This window comes from Fopius arisanus, unplaced genomic scaffold (assembly GCF_000806365.1).
Source record: "Fopius arisanus strain USDA-PBARC FA_bdor unplaced genomic scaffold, ASM80636v1 scaffold00073, whole genome shotgun sequence".
Classification (NCBI taxonomy): domain Eukaryota; kingdom Metazoa; phylum Arthropoda; class Insecta; order Hymenoptera; family Braconidae; genus Fopius; species Fopius arisanus.
The window spans coordinates 230,665-251,051 of NW_011887812.1; the positions used below are offsets into that span (position 1 = coordinate 230,665).

Genomic DNA, 20,387 nt, shown 5'->3' on the forward strand with positions numbered 1-20,387 from the left:
AATTTCCCACCCCTGAGACCTAATTACCGGCCCGGCAAAAATAATTATCTGTCGATTGACCCTACAATTATATTTTTTGAGGGCCTACAGGGGCTGGCATTTCGTTACCCGTAAAACGCGTTTTTTCTAGGGAATTTCCTAGGGACATGTCGGGCAAAAATCCCTCCACCCGGGCCTTAAAGGCATTTAAAGAGCGCGCCGATATGCAAATATCGGTCAAGTGTCACTGGGGGGAACCACCTGTGGCGATTTATATAATTGAGATCAGCCCTTATGCCCCCCACTCAGGATTTCCGGAAAGTCCTGCGAGATAGCCACAAGGAGCATTCTTTCTCGTTACGAACGCCTTACCGTGCGGACGAAAAATTTTGTGCTCCCTAGTGAGAAAAGTTTGGTGTCTTTGTGCCCAAAATCATGTCGAAGGACGCTACCCTCGAGCAGTTGGTGCAGAAAGCAGTGGAAACTGCTGAGACAGCCCAAAACGGTATGTTTGTCTCGGAAGAGACAACTAATACCCGTGACATGGTTTCAGCTGTCACGGGAAAAGTTAATATTGAGTCGGAGTCAACCTTGAGTGACGCCGACTTAATTATACCCGAGCTAATGGATTTGCACGTTCCAGATCGGGATTTGTCGGAGCTCGAATAAGAGTCTCTGCAAGAGTTGCTGAGAAGCAACGAGGAGGAGCCGATGGATGTGGCCATCGCGGAGGAGGTCACAACGACGGTGATCACACCACCACCCTCCGTGACAACCACCCCAGCGCAGAAGGGACCACTTCCGGTTGCCGGGAAGCGGGCCGAGGAGACGGTGGAGGTCCCCTCCCCTGAGGCAGATGATGCTGCCTTGCTGCAGTCGCTTGTGGAGGCGCTTACGCGTAATCCACAGCTACTAGGCAAGGTAGCAGAAAAGATTTTACCTCTTCTTCCCCAGGCAACGTCGCAATTCTCGGAGGTCCCGAAAACGGAGACGACCCTGGAGAAAAAGAGGGAAAACGGGAAGCCAAAGGGGAAGAAAACTCCCCGCCCAAGGGCTGAAAAGTCCTTGGGAGAAGAAGCCTGGTTGCGGCACCAGTTGCTACAGGATGGTGGCGAGGGGCCCTCGGGATCGTCGTCAGGAACGAGGATCCCGAAAAGGAAAATGTCTGGAGATGGCGAGAGGATCCCCAGGACATCTCAGCTCATCGTGGATCCTTACCCTGAGGACGAACAGGCGAGGAAGAGGAGCCGCATCGGGCTTGCGCCAGCCTGATTATGCTGGAATTGTCGCAAGCCAGGACACAGTGGCAAGGAGTGTCTGGAACCGCCCACCACCTATTGCAGGGGGTGTGGAAGGCCTGGCAAGGAGCCGAGGGACTGCCCAATCTGCGAAAAGCAGAGGAAGGCGCGTGGACCCTGGATCCCTGAGTTCGGGAGGAATGTCCCTCGGGACATCCTCAAGGCCATGGACCAGGCCAAGAAACTCCAACGGAGGAAAAAGGCTGAGACGAAGCCAGCCCCCGAGAAGCCCGAGACGCCAAGGACTCCGAAGACCTCCAGGAGGTCAGAAGAGGCCAGGGCGAGGAGGAAAGAGCTGAGGAAGTTGCGCCGAAAAGCTCAGCACCTCACTCTAAATCCAGTGGAGAAAATGGAGGAAACTCCATCCTCGAAAGGAGAGGTGAAGCCAGTCTAAGCTAGACTGGTGAATCCTAAACGACCATTTTTTTTGAAAATTTTTTTTTGATGTTTTGTTTTCAGGGATGTTTTTTTTTAGGACTGAGAAGTGGTAGAGATGAGTAGTGGTCTGAAAAGACCACACTAACACTCTCCCACACCCGAAAGGGGGAAAAGTAACGCCCGTGGATTGAAGAGTCCACAAAAAGGACGAATAGTTCGCTGGAGGAGTCCGGACAACTCCGAAAGCGAAAAAATGGGGCGAAAGCCCCACACAAAAGAAAAATACATTTTCGGCTGTGCCAGCACGTGCTGATAACCACAACAGGTGGTTAACGCACGAAGTCGGGTAGCAGGCGCCATCTAGCGTCTCCCCACAGGTGAGCCTACCGTCGGTATCGCACTCGGCCAACCGTCGGTAAGATATCGAACCCACCTGACAGTCGGTAAAGAGGAAACCTCCCTCCCGGAAAATGACCCGTGTCACGGTCGATACGGAAGGTACCTGACTTATCGTCTAAGATTACCGACAGTGGGAAACCCATCATATGGTAACGCTTTCCTACAAAGATACCAAAAGATGGAGCCAGCAGGTTCGAATGCGAATCTAAAAATCGGATGGGACGAATTCCAGTGAAATGAATCCGAGAGAGGTCGCCTAAAGGATAAAATTCAAAAATCGGAAGGCGCACAGATAAGGACATAATAAAAACCTCATCTGATCGCCAACGAAGGGGAAAATTCACCCCTAATTGTTCAGAAACGTAGCTAAGAGGTGACGCTACTGGTAAAAAGAAGCAGAGGGGATAAATTCCACCCGCAAAACGATATAAAAAGAGCCGCAAACGCGCAGAAGTTATTCTTTCTTGTCGAGAGACGCGTGAGGTAATACGTCTGCGAAACTCGAGAAGCATTGGGGACCAAAAATGGCACCAAAAGTTGATCCATCCAAGGTCGAGAAGTCACCTAAGGGAGAAGAAACGGAGATGGTAGACCCAGAGGGTACTAACCCGAGGAGATATCCTCTAGACGAAGCTGGAAGTTCTGGCAACGCTCGGGGTAATGATCGTCACGACGAGCGACGAAGAAGTAGTGAAACCGAGGAGGACTTCTCCGAATGCGAGCAGAAACCCGAGGAGGAGGGGCTAGACATTCGAAAATTACTGTCGGCCAAAGGAAAAGTTGGGCCAGGAAAGAAAATGCCTGCAAAAACTTTAAAAAAGAAGGATACCAGTGCCGCGTCACTGAAAGCGCTCCTAGAGCAGACATGTGTACTCGTGGAACAGGTTCGCACCCTCGGGATACGGGATGAAAATTCCGCCCCTCGACCACGAGGGAGACCGCCAGGGAGTAAAAATGGAAGCGGACGTCGCAGCAGAAATGCTAGCGGCGCCGTCACACCCATGGAAGAAATTCCAGCGGTGAAAGTCACGAAGGCGACACCGACGGCAGCCGAACTTTTGGCTCAGGTGCAACGCCTCGACAGAGAGCTCCGAGGCCGAATAGGTCCAACAAGAGACAGCCAGGAGCAAGTCGAAAACGAGCGAGAGAGGGAGAGGCAACGGCAGATTCCCGCCAGGGAAAAACCAGCCTTCGACGGGCGAAATCCTGCACCTACAAGGAGGCAGAGATATTCGTCCGATGAGGCGAGTGAGTGCGAATATCGCCCTCGCCGGGAGAACTACCTGAACACCCAAAACGCCCTTGAGGCTTTAAAAAAATGGGTTGTTCAGTTCTCAGGAGGACCGAATGAGGATGTGGAAGACTTCATATCCCGAGTCGATGATGCTATGAAGACCCTCAGAATCCGGGAAACGGATTTACTGGGAGTCCTAAGAGGTTGTCTGAGTGGCCACGCACTAACGTGGTATCGCCAAGTGGAAGTATACTCGTGGGAAGACGCGTGTCACGCCTTTCGAGAGAACTTCGGGGAGTTAGACTAACAGGTAGCCCTCCACGAAGAAATAGCAAGTCGTCGCCAAGGCGAAGACGAACCCGTAGCCCAATTCGTGGCTAATTTAAAGGGACTGTTCGCCCGCAGGGACCCACCATGGTCGCAACAACAGAGGCTAACGTACATGTATCACAATACGTTGCCCAAGTTCCGGATTGGTTTCAACATGAACACCAATGCCACAATAAAGGCATTAAAGAAGCGCGCTATGCAGCAGGAGACCCTCTACGCGAGCGCCAAGAAATGGCAGCCCCCTAGGCTGCCAGAGGAATCTCTCTGCCCGAGCTTCGCGTACCGAAGTCTCAAGGCACAGAGAAATCCACAGAGAACGGCGATCAGGTCGATGACTAACCCAGAAATCGACCTAGAAACTTCCGAAAGAGACGAAGAAACAAATCTGTTTTTCGAAGAGTTAGAAGTGGCACACGCCTTACAAAGTCGTGGTGCCTCTTCAGGGAGGGGTGGAGGTACTGGCTATGCCAGACCCGGCGCCAGTCGACCAAACCCAGCTGGACTGAAGTGCCATAATTGTGACCAGAGAGGACACTCCTGGCGCCTATGCACAGAAGCCAGAACAGTCTTCTGTTACGTATGTGGCAGAAAGAATGTCCACTTTCCTCAATGCCCAAGGTGCAATCCGGGAAACGCGGAGTCGGCCGCGTAGAGGGCCAAAATACGCCGCCGGAGATCTCGGAAGCCACAGTCGAGGAGAAGGAGAAACTCTCAGGGACTGAAGAGCGAGCGCCAAGGCCACGAACGCCAACAGCGACTCGAATAGAAGAGCCAAAGGCCAAGGTAGAAGGCGAAAGCCTCACGTCATACCTAACGGACCCTTGGAAGAGTTTCTCGCCTGAGGAAATCCCAAGTTGGGAAGCCCTCAAACAGGCGATGAAAGAGGGCAAAACACTAGCCTTCCACGTGAATATAAGTATCCATGGGGAAAAGATACGAGGATTAGTCGACTCTGGGGCATCTCGAACCTTCGCTGGAAAAGCGGGGATTGGTTTGCTACAGGAGTTAGGCATTCCCGCAACAAGAATACCACCACGACGAGTACTGGTAGCCAACAGCCAGCTCGAAGTGGTGAAAGATGCCTCCACCATACCCTTGAAGGTTGGCAGGCGAGAAGTCGAGGTAGAAACCCTCTGGATGGCCTCGCTGTCTGAGGATTTCATCCTAGGAATAGACTTTCTGAAAAAGGCACGAATGGTTATCGATTTCTTTGACCAGTCGTGGTTTTTCCGGGATAAGCCCAGCGAGTCATTTAGATTCGTAACCATGTGTAATGGTCTCAGGACGCCAGAAGAGGAGCAACATAATATGCTCCAGAGGATGCTGGACCGAAAGATTCCAGTAATCGAGGGAAGTCTTCCACTTTCCAAACTGACACCGCACCGAATTGACGTTGAAGGTCACGAACCAATTCGGCAGAGAGTCAGATTAGCCTCCCATCACTTGAAAGTAGCGATGTGGAAAGAGGTTGACGACATGCTCAAAGATGGCATAATCAAACCATCAGCGAGCGATTGGAAAAGTCTTGGCGTCATGGTGAAGAAACCCAATGGAAAATATCGGTTTTGTATCGATTTCCGTCGGGTTAATGAAGTAACGAAAAAGGATGCCTACCCGGTAACTAACATGACCGGAATCCTTGACGAGTTAAGGCAAGCCAACTCCATCTCCACTCTAGATTCGAGTGTGGCGTATTGGCAAATACCGTTAGCGGAGGACTCCAAGGAGATCACCGCTTTCACGGTTTCAGGAAGAGGGTTCTTTCAGTTCGAACGAATGCCATATGGCCTCACGAACGGCCCAGCAACCTTCCAAAGAGCACTGGAGAAAATAATAGGTCCAGAAATGTACCCCCACGTATTCGTGTACTTGGACGACATTATTATCGTCTCAAGTACAGTCCAAGACCACCTAGAATGGCTCGGACGAGTACTGGATAAGGTTAGAGACCACGGGTTGAGCATCAACCGTGAAAAGAGCGTGTTCGGCCGAGCCGAGGTGAAATACCTCGGTTTTGTAGTAAACAGCGAAGGATTACAAGTCGACCCGAATAAAACAGCCGCGGTCGTCGAGTTTTCAGTGCCCAAGAATCTCAAACAAATCCGAAGATTCTTGGGAATGGCTTCCTGGTATAGATGCTTTATACCAGAGTTCGCATCGGTGGCCCAACCCCTGACACGCCTAACCAAGGTAAAGCAGCCATGGGTCTGGGAAATCGAACAGCAGGAGGCATTTGAGGCGCTTAAAAAGCACCTCACATCAGCCCCCACACTAGCGTGTCTGGACTTCTCCCTACACTTTACTTTGCAAACGGATGCCAGTAGTGTGGGATTGGGAGCCGTACTCACACAAGTACAGGAAGAACAGGAACGCGTAATAGCATACGCCAGCCGTTCCCTGGTAGATCCCGAAACCAAGTATACGATTACGGAGCAAGAATGCCTAGCGGTCGTATGGACCGTAGAGAAGTTGCGCTGTTACCTGGAAGGTTATCCCTTCATGGTAATAACGGATCACAACAGTCTTCGGTGGCTTCATAACATGAAGGACCCCGCCGGAAGACTCGCGAGGTGGAATCTAAGGCTTATGGAGTATGATTATTAAATCATACACCGGAAAGGTGCGTTACATCACGTACCAGATGCCTTTTCACGTGCCCCCGAGGCCGTGGCAGAGTTACTCACAGCCGCACTGGAAACCCATGATAAATGGTACCTGCGTCGCTGTCGAGATGTGGAAAGAGTTCCAGAGAAATACCAAAGTTGGGAAATCTCTGAAGGAATGTTATACTACCGAAAACTGAGCGTAATAGCGTCGGTGGATAATAACGATTTGAACGAGTGGAAGTTAGTCCTCCCTCGAGAATTGCGTCGTGGAGCTATCCGTGAATGTCACAATACACCACACGCCGGACACCAAGGTGCTGATCAGACATGCCATCGCCTAGCCACCCAATACTATTGGCCAGCGATGTTTGAGGACGTGATGACGTACATCAGTACGTGTCACGAATGTCAGCGCTGCAAAGTGCAACAGAAGACACCGATAGGACTAATGGGACCTCGAGCAATCGAGCAGCCATGGTCACGTATATCGGCAGATATAATGGGCCCGTGTACACGCAGTAAAGCGGGAAACCAATATATACTAGTTATCCAAGACTTTTGCACGAAGTGGATAGAAGTTCGGCCGTTACGAAAAGCAACGGGCGTAACAATCCGGAAAGCATTCGAGGAGACGATCATCTATCGATGGGGAGCTCCTCGGGAATTGCTGACCGATAATGGTACCGAGTTCGTAAACAAGGACTTGAAAGAGCTCGCAGCTTCGACCAACATGAAGCATCGAACGACTCCACCGTATCATCCGCAAGCGAACCCCACCGAGAGAGTGAATCGTTCGTTAAAAGCGATGATACGAGCTTACGTAGAGACAGATCACCGAGAATGGGATTGTCACTTGGACGCATTTAGATTTACGTACAATACAGCCCAACTTAGCTCGCTGAAAGCCACACCGGCCTTCGTCAACCTTGGACGAGAGCCGGAACCAGCCAACTCATTACGGAGAAAGCTGGAAGGACAAGTGGAGGTTGAAGAGACCCCCGCAGAAGCATGGGTAGAGCGTATGAAACGACACGATACCCTCCGATTGGCTTTTAGGCACGCCCTAACAGAAGCCAACGACCGACAGGCACAAGCATATAACTTGCGCCGGAGAAAAGGAGAGTTCGAGGTTGGAGAACTAGTTCTATTTCGAAACCACGAGTTGTCAAATGCTGCCAAGCACCGCTCAGCCTCTTTGAACAAACCATTCAATGGGCCCCTAGTGGTGACGAAAAAGCATTCCAGAAACTTCTACGAAGTCTCTGATTTAGCTGGGCGGAATCCGAAAGGCGCCTCAATAGTGGACATGAAACCCTATAAGGAAGCCTTGGAGGATTCCCCGACCGAATAGAATGGAGACGAAGTTCTCCAGGAGTTAGCGATCTGAACCAACAGGTTTCGGGTCGAAACCTCTCCTAGGGAGAGGGGTGTGTAACGAGATTTTCTCGTCACTAGGGAATATCACTAGGAAAATAACTGGGTGAAATGAACGACATCTAACGCCGGCTGGAATAGCCGAGCGAAAGATGAATAGACCATCGGACGACGGCCAATCAGGCCGCTCCGAATGTAAATTAGACCAATCACATAGTGGGAAGAAACGTGGTAGGGTGAGACCATGTTTCGGAACACTGTAATGGCGCTGACGATAGCTGTTTCCCAATTCGGAAATCCAACCAGCTGTGTTAGGGTGTCCAGGGCCGACGTACGGGCGTTCCAACTGGGTGGTTCCGAAGGGCGCCGTCGACTTAGACCAGGGATCAACGGCTAGGTGAAAGGACTTTCGCCCCCGGGATTCCGTCGAGTTGATTGGTGGCTGTGGGGTAACGGATGACCCACAGTCGCTGAGATGCTCAGACTAGGGGGCGAAGGCCCTGGTAGATTTCAGGACAGTTCGCGTTGAGTGCTGGTCTCGAGCGGATGTTTTAGGAGCTCGGCATCAGTTGGTGGCAATAATCCTCGCCGGGATTATGAAGGGTACGTGGTTCCAAGGAATCTTGGAATAGCGAGAGAAGGGGACACTTGTATGTCCCCGATCAGTGCAATGGATTACTTTGAGGCTACTACTTTGAGAAAGGTCTCCGGATACCTACGTCGCATGTGCCTCGAGCAGTTCGGCGCCCTGCGGGGTGAGAAGGATTCGCAGGTAATCTGTGTTTTGTCTGGGGTTAAGCCACCCCAGAGGAGAGAGTACCACGTGAGAGGGATGGTCACATCCCTCCACGAGAGTCCGGGGGATACGTTCCCCGAAAGATATCGTTGACGATGCCGTAAGCACGGCAGAAGTTAGTGATTGAAGTTACTCGTACGTTGGTGAACCTCGCCCACTCTACCGTGTCATGCTGATGCTGGCTCGGCATTGTGAGACCCGCCACCGAAAGTCCGCGGAGTTGACGAAATTCCTTCGCGGCTGGTTTTCCGTCAGGTTTTCCAGAAAAACCTGGCTGGCGCCCAATCGTGAACGATAGAGGCGGCAGCCAGAATAGTTTGAGGATTATCCCGGGGTGTTGACGCGGGAAAAATACTCTTACAAACAGTACATAAGTTACTAGGATTACCGGTTCCATTGTACATTGATTTAACTTCAACAATCAAAAATGGAACAAAACAAGCAATTATTTTAAAAGAGACCAATGTTTTCATTTGGGATGAAGCGCCTATGGCACCACGATATGCACTAGAAATAATGAATAAACTTTGACAGGACATTATGGATAACACATTACCATTTGGAGGAAAAATAGTTATATTGGGTGGAGATTTCAGGTAACTACTTCCAGTAAATATCCGTGGTACTCGCAGTGAAACAATAAACTTATCCATCAAATTCAGTTCATTATGGCCTATATTTTAAATATTCAAATTAACTACCAATATGCGTACACTTCATGTAGAGAAAGAATTTTCGGAATTTTTATTACAAGTTGGTACCGGCAATTTAAATGATGAGCACGATAATATAGAACTACCAAGATTTTGTACATATAATGAAGATATCAATATTGCAAAAGATATCTATAAAGATATACTTGATATGAAAAAATACAAAGAAGCCTCCAAATCTGCAATATTAGCTGCAAGAAATATAGATATTAATGAAATTAATCAACAGGTTGTTGACTTACTAGATGTAAGTACTGAACATATTTATACAAGTGTTTACAGCACAACGAATTCTAATGAAAATGATGAAATCAACCAAGATTTAGTCCCAGAATACTTAAACACTCTATCTCCAAGCTCGTTGCCACCTTACGAGTCACGACTACGACAATTTTCAATTGTCATGTTAATACGAAATCTTAGTATCAATGAAGGATTAGTAAATGGTACTAGATTACTATTACTGGAAGCCGGAACTAATTTATTGAGATGTGAAATTTTAACTGGAGATAAAGGAGGAGATATTATATTTCTGAACCGAATTTCCTTGATGTGTGAAAATATATATCCCTTTTCATTTTTTCGAAGACAATTTCCTATTAAATTAGCATTGGCAATGACAATCAATACATCTCAAGGACAAACATTCGACAAAATTGGTATTGATCTTCGAAAAGATGTATTTAATCATGGACAATTGTATGCAGCCCTATCACGAGTGCGATCATGGAAGGCATTAAAAATTTATTTGGGAAATCAACGACTCAATACTGTCGTAAAAAATTATGTGTACAAAGAATTGTTCACAAAATCTTCAAAACTCCATGTCTAAATTTTTTCAAGTAAAATAAATTCATAAATTCTCACAAACGGTTCTTATCAAAGTGACAAGTACAATAATATACATAATTGTTTTCTTACAGGTAACATTGAAGCTTATCGGAACGGGACCCCGTGAACAGACTAATGTCGTCCAGGGGAGGCGTTAATATGCTTAGAGAGATGTTACTATTTATTAAAATGAAGAATAAGCATCACAGAGACACTCTTAGTGTTCATTTTAATATAACAAGACACGATATAAAATTCATATAAAAGGTAAATATTTAATAATTCTAGATGAAATTAATTACTTTATTTTTTTTTAATTTCAAAATAATGAACGATAAATTTGAATTTATCAAATTTGATGTATTATTATATCATTCTCCGTTTTATTAATATTCTGATTACATTCATAATTTTTTATATTTTTTAAAATTGATGATTTCCGAATTAATTTACTTATGAAAAAAATTCATGGAGAATACGATCAAAAAAATAAACCAAACTAGACTAAAGAAGAATACTCAATCCTCAGAAGAAAAAAAAGAGAGAGGATATGTGTACGTGAACGAACAAGAAATGTCTTTATGTCAACTCTGTTCCTATTTTCTTCCGTATTTTCCGTCTGGGTTTTTGAAAAGAATATGGGTTATAAGCCCCAAAAAATTGAAAATGATAAATGAAATATAGTCATTATTATCCTCGAACGTCCCTCAACGTGCTCTATAAACGAGACGAGAGGGACAAGGTTGAGCCCCAATCGGGTGCGTCCACAGGTGGCGGATAGAGGAACGGCCGACGGAGAAGTGGGGTAGGTTAAGGGCGGGAAACATAGAGATATGGGACTGGCCCTCGCCTGCCCTGCCGAATTGACGGTTAGTGTGAGCTATAAGGGAACTGAAGGGCCTAAAAACCTGGGAGGAACCGAAGGCCGCGCCGCAGACCAACTCCCCAAGCCAAGGTGGAAGTGATTCGTGCCGAAGGCTGAATGGCACTGGAGTTACAGTGTTGTAAACGAGACCGTTGGGGCACCAGGCCGCACCCCACCGTATTTAGGCCTTACCCCAGCATCCCGGCTCTGCTGGGGCCGACCTTTACTTCCGAGGATACTCGTGGGAACTACATGAACCCTCCTATTATTACTAAAAATTTCACTAACGCCAAGGACGGTGCCCTCACAGAGGGAACGTCTGAGGCTTTACAGATTGTCCAGGCCGTCACAGTCTCTGATGCTCCGACGGGGGCACAGAAGACTACGGAAATGGAAGTGGAGACGCTGAAGGTGACTCCTCTCACGGAGGAAGTCGCCAAAGACGGACCCACAGACCTAAAAAAACGAAAAGGTCGCACAGGTGCGGCGAAGCGCAGGGCCCGCAAGGCCAGAATGGCAACAGAGGACTTGCGGGAACAGAGCTCTCCCACCAAATCGGGGACAGCCAGAGGTCGAGAGGAACGGGGAAATGGGTCCAAAAGACCCAGATCTGATCGAGCCACTCCGCTGGAAGAGGCTGCCACCCGAAAAAAGCAAAGGGTGAGGGCTGGCCTTGGAGCCACCTCGTTCGGGATGGTAGCGAGGGGTGGCGGCAAGATTGCAATTATACCAAGCGGCTACCCTGAGCTCAGAAAGCATAAAAAATACATGTGTGACATCATTTGATTCATCTCATCGAGTACAACTTTTGTTACAAGAACATTTTTGATCCGATATGAAAAAAATGAACTTCGTGACCTTGGCCGGGGAATTAAATAGATTAATTCCCGGTGAAGACACGATGTTACGGAGATAAATGTGTAATTTAAGAATCTATTAATTTTATTCAATAATTTACTGGGGAAGGGACCTGAAATGATAATGGGGGGGAAGGTGAATAATTACGCGGGTGGGATAATAAAGAAATGCCGTATATTGTACTATATAATAATAAACATTTGGAGGTTTCATGTAACAATTCTCACAGTATAGTTTCAGGCCTTTTCTTAAAAATTAATCAAGGGAGGGGGGTCAGACCAGCCAGTTCGCGACACACCGGTAAATGATAATAAGAATAATCAGAAAAAGAATACGAAGTAAAAGAACAAAAGAAAAGGGGGGAGAAGTTAACTAATTGAAAAGAGGGGAGAAGTTAGGGGAACGATTGAAAGATCACTGAAAAATAGGGGGGTTATTATTGAACAAAAAATATTAATAATTATTAAATTGAGAGGCTCACCATTGGGGGGGGGGGCGGAATATTATTACAGGGGTTTGATTGATCCTTGTTGGGGCGGGAAAGGTAAGAAAGGGTACTCACGGGGATGGCGGTTATTCTAATCCTTCCACAACAAAAATCCTCCGAACACGGGGACACTCCTCCACAAAATAATCGCCACAAGGTCTATCCTTGTCCTCCCCGTCTTCACTCCTGGGTCTGTCTCGATTCTTCCACGGGCACTCTTCCACCACGTTCCCCACGATACTCCAACCAATTCCTCCACAACACTTCCTCCACAACAATTCCTCCACAACAATTCTCCAAAAAACACTCCTCCGAAAAATCTCCGCACAACTCCTCCCAAACTATCCGGAAACAAATCTCTCCAAAAAATCTCTCAAAAGACACGGTTACGCACGGGGTGGCTGTAAGACGCGTGATGGCGTCGTATCACTCGTGCTCGTTCTTCCCCGAATATCCGTGATAATCGGGGTCAGTCGGGGACACTCGTCATCGGGTGTCCTCGTCCTAATTATCAGTCATGACATATTAATATGTGTTCCTTTTCCTTCTTCCGGGTCACGTGGGCTGTGACGTAGGAGTGGTGGGTTCCGGTGGTTGTTCACCGCGCCGCGTGTGGTAACGAGCGGAACGGCGGGTGCGGGGGGCTTCTTCTTTTCGCCAACGATGTCTCTACCGGGCGTGAGTGCAGAGATGAGGTAGGGCGCGGGGCAAGGAGAAGGAATATTTTTGGGAGTGGGAGCCAACGGTGACAGGTTTTATAACCTCATCGCCGTAACGGATTAAAATACTTAAACTACTTATCTCTAATTGAATCTAACAAAAAGTAATTATTAAGGGGCAGGGGAGGGGCTGAAAAAAAAGTGCCTCGTCATAACTTATGCTTGTAGCATAAAAACATGAAGACTTAAATGCTCAAAACATATCTCATTTTTTGTCCCACTTGGAGCCCTACAACTTCTATTTGAAAGCTTTTTCGATTACTACCCACATTCAATAGTTATTTGGGTGTACAATTTTATCTCGGACACCCTGTATAGCGCAAGGCTCCACTATATCTATAGATATCGCATACGTTGCCAGCTACTGTGACGTCACATTTACGCTGTGTGAGTGCGCAGAATGACAACATTGGATATTTCAGAGCCCCCAAACGATGGAAAGACTCGTGAAAGTCTTTTCGCCAGTTGCTCTGTCTCTTTCCCTCCCTACCTCTCTTTCTCTCGTCCTTACTCGCTCAAGCAAGGAAGATAAACGAATGATAAATGCTAAGTAATGATAAGTGATGATTTATTTATTTATAATTAATAATTAATTATCATTTGTTAGATGATTATTGAGATTCTTCTTGAAATTTTCAATAGCCATTTTTTTTAAATCATTAAATTTCAATGATACGATGTGACGAGGCAGAATTTTGCGCCCCCCCCCCCCCCGGGCACCTAATTAATATATGTTATTTTTGATAGGTTAAGTTAATTTTAAGTAATTAAGTAATAAAGGTTAAGTAATCTTTTTCGCCACCGTTGGGCAACCCATCCCCAGATAATCTTAACCCCCTCCCCGTTTTCCCTCCCCCTGGTACTCACGCATCAACATCATCAAAAAGGACCCCACGTGGCCCCGGAAGAAAGAGACATCCCCCGTGCGAGCCCCCCAGATGAGAAGAAGAAGGACACCCGATGACCCCCCAAAAATTAGGAAAGATGAAGAATAGATGATGAAAAGCTACCACTCGTGCCACAGCCGCCCCACGAGTCACTACCCGATTAAAGGAGAATACTTATTGTCAGGAGGAAATACTGTGTGAAGAAGAAAGAGTGTGAAGGACTAAATATTGTGTAAGAGGGACTATCAATGAAGGAGAAAGAGAGTGAAGAATACTGTGGAGGATTCTGTGCGTGAGAGGAACTATTGAGAAAGAGAGAAATATTGTGTGGAACTGTGAGGAAAGGAGTTAATTACGAGGAACTATTTCGGTTGGAGAACGTTTGAGAGAAATCTCGTGTGGAGGAACAGATTTGGGGAGAGGAAGATTGTACGGCTGAATCTCGTGGAGAGGATTCGAGGAGAGCCGGGAGAAGGAAGGAAGGAGGAGAGACCCCGAGAAAAGCGGAGAGAACTTTGAAGACACCATTCCCCGTGAGTGCCCCATTTTTTATTCCCTGCCCCAACGAATTTCCCTGCCCCGTGTCAATTTCCCCCCAACGGTGAGCCTCCAGTAAATTTATTTTAGTTGTAAATTAAGCCCCCTATTAATTATTACCTTTTTTGTCGGCCCTCCTCACTTCTCCCCCATTTTCCAGAGTTAGAGCCACCCCTCCTTTTTATTATATTATTTCGCGTAGCCGCAAGTGAGTTGGCTTTCCCCCCCGCCCTCGAGTTATATTAGTTAAAAGGCCCGGATTATTTTTATGTAATAGTTTGTAAAAAGAGTACAATACAGATAGTCAATTCATAAATCCCCCCGAGTAATTATTGAGAATCCCCCTCCCTCTTATTATTTCAGGTCCTCCCATAAAATATCGTAAATTAAAGTAGTTTTTGATGAATAAATAAGTCCGATTATGAAATTTGTTTCGCAAATATTTCATACTATTGAACCAATTTCATTTTTTGCGAAATGTTCGTCTGATTGTACTCGACATAGGTCATTTTATCTTATAGAGCTTTATTTTATAGAGCAGTTTTGGTAAAAAACAGAAAAATTGAAATATCTTGAAAAATTGGAACTAACCGGTATATATATTTTGATGGCTCCTTATAGCTGACATCAAGACAAATACGTTAAAAGGGAAAAGAATCATATCGGTTGGATAGTATTTGAGATATTCCAGAAATTAGATCTAGAAACGAATGAGAATTTCCCAAAAATGGCTATATTGATTGGGCTGAAATGTGGCACACCGTCGTCATTAATAACTATCATTTGACGAAATGAGGAATTTTTCTGAATTTTTTGAGCCGGATTTTGACCACCAGATGGACAACCACACATACACACGGGGTGATCAAACTTCTTATTTTTACGTTACAAACCGTTTCACATCGTTTCGAAGCGAAATTAAGAAATCGAAAAATAGATCGATTACAATGCTTCCATTCGGAAGCAAAAAGGGGTTAAATTGGCCGAATTCTTTTCAAGATATAAAGATATATAAAATATATATCTTTTTATAGATATAAAAAATCGAATATCTCCGGAACTACTGGGCTGATTGAGCCCAAATGAAATTAGAACCGTCGCTGTCAAAGAATGTTCCCGAAATTTTTCTTCCATTTCAGTGTGTCATTTCAGGAAGCCTCTGCTTAAAAAACGGAATGTCTTTTTGCTTCCCAATGGAAGCTTTGTAATCGTTAAATTTCGACTTTTTGTAATTTTCATTGAAAATGAAGCAGAATGGTCTGAAACGTAAAAATACGAAGTTTAGCGAGCATATCTGTATGCCGCCCCCCCCTTTCGCCGATTTTTGGAAATTAAATTTTAGAAAATATAACAATAAGAGAAAAAAAAAAATTCAAAAAAATATGAAATTTTGTGAAATTATAGATCCCACTTTGGACTAACTCTGGCCGTAGAATCGGCTCGATCAGTCCAATAGTTCCGGAGAAAAGCCTGTTCTTTTTTAAAAGTTTTTTGTAAATATTTGGAAAACTAGTTAGCCGATTGAACTATTTTTTCTTTTAAAATGTCCGTCTCGATGGCCCCTGTCTAGATCAATGAAAATCTATATAGCGGTCGGTACAAAGTTTTCAAGATATTTCCGTATTTCTGTTTTTTTCCAAAACATCGTTGTACGCGCTCCAGCCTCGGCAAAAATGGACATATCAACTTGAACTTTCGGAAACATTTTCATTCTTTGACAGCGACGGTTCTAATTTCATTTGGGCTCAATCAGCCCAGTCGTTCCGGAGATATTCGATTTTTTATATCTATAAAAACATATATATTTTATATCTTGAAAAGAATTGGGCCAATTTAACTCCTTCTTGCTTCCGAATGGAAGCATTGTAATCGATCTATTTTTCGATTTCTTAATTTCGCTTCGAAACAATGTAAAACGGTTTGGAACGTAAAAATAAGAAGTTTGATCACTCCGTGTTTATGTGCGGATGTCCATCTGGTGGTCAAAATCTGGCTCAAAAGATTCAGAATATTTCGTCATTTCGTCAAATGATAGTTATTAATGACGACTGTGTGCCAAATTTCAGTCCAATCAATCCAGCCATTTTTGAGAAATTCTCATTCGTGTCTAGATCTAATTTCTGGAATATTTCAAAAACTATCCAACCGATATGATTCTTTTCCCATTTAACGTATTTTTCTTCATGTCAGCTATAAGGAGCATTAAAAATATATATACCGGTTAGTTCCAATTTTTCAAGATATTTCAATTTTTCTGTTTTTTACCAAAACTGCTCTATAAAATAATGCTCTATAATATAAAATGATCTATGTCGAGTACAATGAGACGAACATTTCCCAAAAAAATGAAATTGGTTTCATAGTATGAAATATTTGCGACAAAAGAAGTTCATAATTGGACTTATTTATTCATCAAAAACTATTTCAATTTTCGTCTCAATTGAAATTTAATGATTTTTAAAAAATGGTTATAGAAAATTTCTTCGTGCGAATCGCAATAATAATTTAATAAATGATAATTGATGATTAATTATAGATGAATTAATCATCACCTATCATTATTTAGCATTTATTATTAACCTATGTTCCTTGCTTGAAAAAGTGAGGAAGAGAGAAAGAGAGGTAGGGATGGAAAGAGACAGGTCAACTGGCGAAAAGAGTTTCACGGGCCTTTCCATCATTTTCAGGCTCACAAATATCCAATGTTGTCATTCCGCGCACAAACACAGCGTAAATGTGACGCCACAGTAGCTGGTAACGCATGCGATATATATAGATATAGTGGACTTCCAGAGTAGAGGTCCTCAGCGCGGAGATATATTGAGGGGTGGAATCGGAAAATCGCGTCTACCTTCTAAAATATAAGGGATGGATAAAAATGTTTCAAATAAACTTTGTTTCATATTTAAGAATAAATAATTATGGAGGAAAAAAAAATTTTTTTCATGTATTAGATTAGAAGTTACCCTTCCTATTTCATAGTAATTTTTCGAATTAAATTATATTGCTATGAAAATATAATGACTCAGATTTTTTAATATTTTTTAGTATTATTTGAAATCGAAAAATGACATTTTTTTTATTTTTTATCAATTTTGTTCGCCTATCGTACATTTGAACAGCTGTAGGGGTTGAACGGTACAAAATAGGGATGAAGTGCATCATATGTTTTTTCTTGGAAATGTTTTGCTCTTCAAATTATATTGGACCTTTTTCTCTGTATCTAGTGTACTTTGCAAGTTAATCTCGAAAAACCATTTTTGAGGGTAGTTTTTAATTTTTTTCTCGGATTGCACAAACTTTGATCACTTAAAATTACTTGCCCGTTAATCAGACGATCAAAACACACATTTCTACATAAAAAGCGTCTTGGCTTTATGAAACACATATGTTAGACCTAACTTCCCTGGACTATATTAGACCCATTGCTCGGAATACAATACCCCAATTGCGTGAGGTTCAGTGTCGTCAGAGTAGGGGTAGCAGCGTGCACGAAGAGGGGTGCAGTTAGACGGAGAGCGCCGTGCGCTATTCCTCAAAATTTAAAAAGCCTTACCGCCGAAAAATTCCACCAAATATTGACCAATTCATCTTGAAAAATTATTAGTTGTACCAGGCGTAATTGTTAAAATATCGTGGTACCAGAATACCAGAAATTACCAGAAATTTATTATTTTTTAATCACCTTAATATTGAATAATTATTTCATTCTTAATTGAAAAAATATGAGTTGTCAGTTCTTCAAAATTTAATCAATGAATTATGAATTTAAAATTCAACTTATAAGTTTCGCGGACTCTTGTCAACGGAAATCACGGGAATTTCCACTTCTAAACTTGACATCTCATAATTTCATATATAAATAAAAAATTGTCGACAGCTTATAATACTATTAAAGTATTCCTATTTTCGTGTTTAACTAGAAATGGATGAATTTTCAAAGATTTAGCAGTGAGATCGATATAATGATAAAAAATTTGTTGATTTTTTATCATGAAATGAAGAACATGAAATGATGAAATTCAAATTTCTTCTTGCCGTGCTTTTTGAAGGTCAAAAATCTTTTAAATTTAAGTAACACTGTTACGTGCTGAACATTTAATTCCTGAAATGCAGAAAACGGGATTAAATTTTTTAAATACTGCTTAGGGAATGTTCAAAAAATGTTACCAAAAATTTTAAAAATTTTCACCAGTGTTTTCCAATGAATTGGCAACCAAAATAATCAATTTGGAGTGATTTATTAAACGGAATTTGTTGCACGAGTTGACATAGAAAAAAAATCGAGCAATTGATATTTTCATCAATGCAAAATACATCAAGAAAAATATTCATGTTTTTCTTATTTTTTTATTATTTTTATATAATTACTTTTATATATTATTTTTATTATTTTTATTATTTTTTATAATTGAATAATTATGAGTGCTCATGGTCAGAAAATTTAATGAACTCACAAGGTCTAGATCTATTCGGCATTCTGATCCTCTGATTGTGTTCTTCAAGTAAAGGCCTGCTTCTTGGTTTAACCTTCCAAAGATTCTCTTCGTACTCATCAACGACGCTATCCCTTTTTCTATGATCCATCCTTCTACCAACCATCTCTTTGAGCCGAGTTTTTCCACTCATATTCAAGACTCTTTTATTATTAGTAACATCCAATAAAACGTCGAGTCCTTTTATCGCTCGTATCATGAGACGCTTCCGCCACGTGGACTCCAAGGAATTTATCTGAAATAGCATTCGTTTCATATATTCACATTTAGTCAAGTGAGTGAAAGAAAAAACATTGGGTAATAGCAAAAATATTTAAAAAAGAAATACTGTACATTAAGGATTCAAAATGAATCGCCGTCAGACGCGAGATCAAGGCGTGGGTAAGGAAATCACATGGATAGAGAGAAAGACCTAAAGTTCAAAGCGTCCAGACCAGACCAACGATGAAGCTTAACGATCGAAGAAGTGCACATCGTCTTCTATATGTGCAAGTTTAACTTCAACCACAACCATGGTCAACGTGTTGCGCGATTACGCTCGTAAATCGTTCCGAATATAGGAGGAGACGTCCTCCACTGTAACTTGGGTATACATCCACCGTGTCAGTGTTATTATATTCGTACTGGCGATTATGAGAATGTGAAGAACCAGTTTTCAGTATGACATAGAAATAAATAAAGCGAGATAACAAAAAATTATTCAATAAAGGATTTATTAATTTCCTTTATTTGTCAAAGGTCGGAGCGATAAATTGTGGATTATTAAGTATGGTGATAAGGGAGGGTGTGTCAAATCTGGGGAACGGTTTCATTTATTGATTTAGCAAGCTCTACGTGTTCCAGTAGTTATTATTATTGACAGAGTTTCACAGAGGATTTTCTATAATTAAGGCCAACTTAAAAACGATTTGTTTTCTATTTGTAAAATGTTTCATAAAAAAGTTCCATGTGGCTTCGAACGTTATTCCTGAGCTATATGAGAGGGTGGGGAGATATTTAGTTGAATATTCATAATTGAAGAATAAATTGATCCAACAAAAAAAATGTTTTGTAAAAGAAATACCGAAAAAACAGTTTTATTTAATCAGTGGAGAAAAACTTTTTTTTTGGAACGACATAAGGGAAACAGAATGATCGGAATCGCCGCATTCATAGTTATAATATATGGGGACATTCCTATCAACAAAATAAGTGCCGAATCTTATGGAACTCTGGAAACGAATTTTTCTGGAAAAAACTGCAGAAACCGAAACAACGTACTTTTTGAAAAATTTTTCATATGCTTTCTGCGTTGTGGGATATGAAATATATTATTCACGTCTCGCTATGAAGGACATCTGAACGGACCCCCTGCCCTCAAGGTGCTTGCCGTGCACGCCTATACTCGTACATTTTCACAATAATACATGTGTTACATTTAATTTATTCTTCCAAAATGGGTAAGAGGCAGTTTTCAAATATTGTGAAAGTCGATTTTCTCAATTCTATTGAAGGTGGAATAACCTGTGACGAAATTCCAGGCGAATCCGTCACCTGTAATCACGTAGGGTAACTACCTAGCGTAAGGGCGAGAGAGAACCGCGGGAATTTAATAAAAAAG

The 20,387-nt window shown here is 43.3% G+C and overlaps 1 protein-coding gene across 4 annotated transcripts in view; it reads right to left on the reverse strand.

Moving 5' to 3' along the window:
- cort (cortex) overlaps nucleotides 1-20,387 on the reverse strand; it is a 450,495-nt gene that overhangs the window by 98,782 nt on the left and 331,326 nt on the right. For all 4 annotated transcript variants that reach the window (XR_892462.1, XM_011310140.1, XM_011310139.1 and 1 more), the window contains one exon: nucleotides 18,749-19,022. Coding sequence is in view for 3 of the 4 variants with exons in the window: in XM_011310140.1 (XP_011308442.1) it covers nucleotides 18,749-19,022 (274 nt within the window). In the remaining variant the exon portion in view is untranslated. The remainder of the gene's footprint in view (nucleotides 1-18,748; nucleotides 19,023-20,387) is intronic.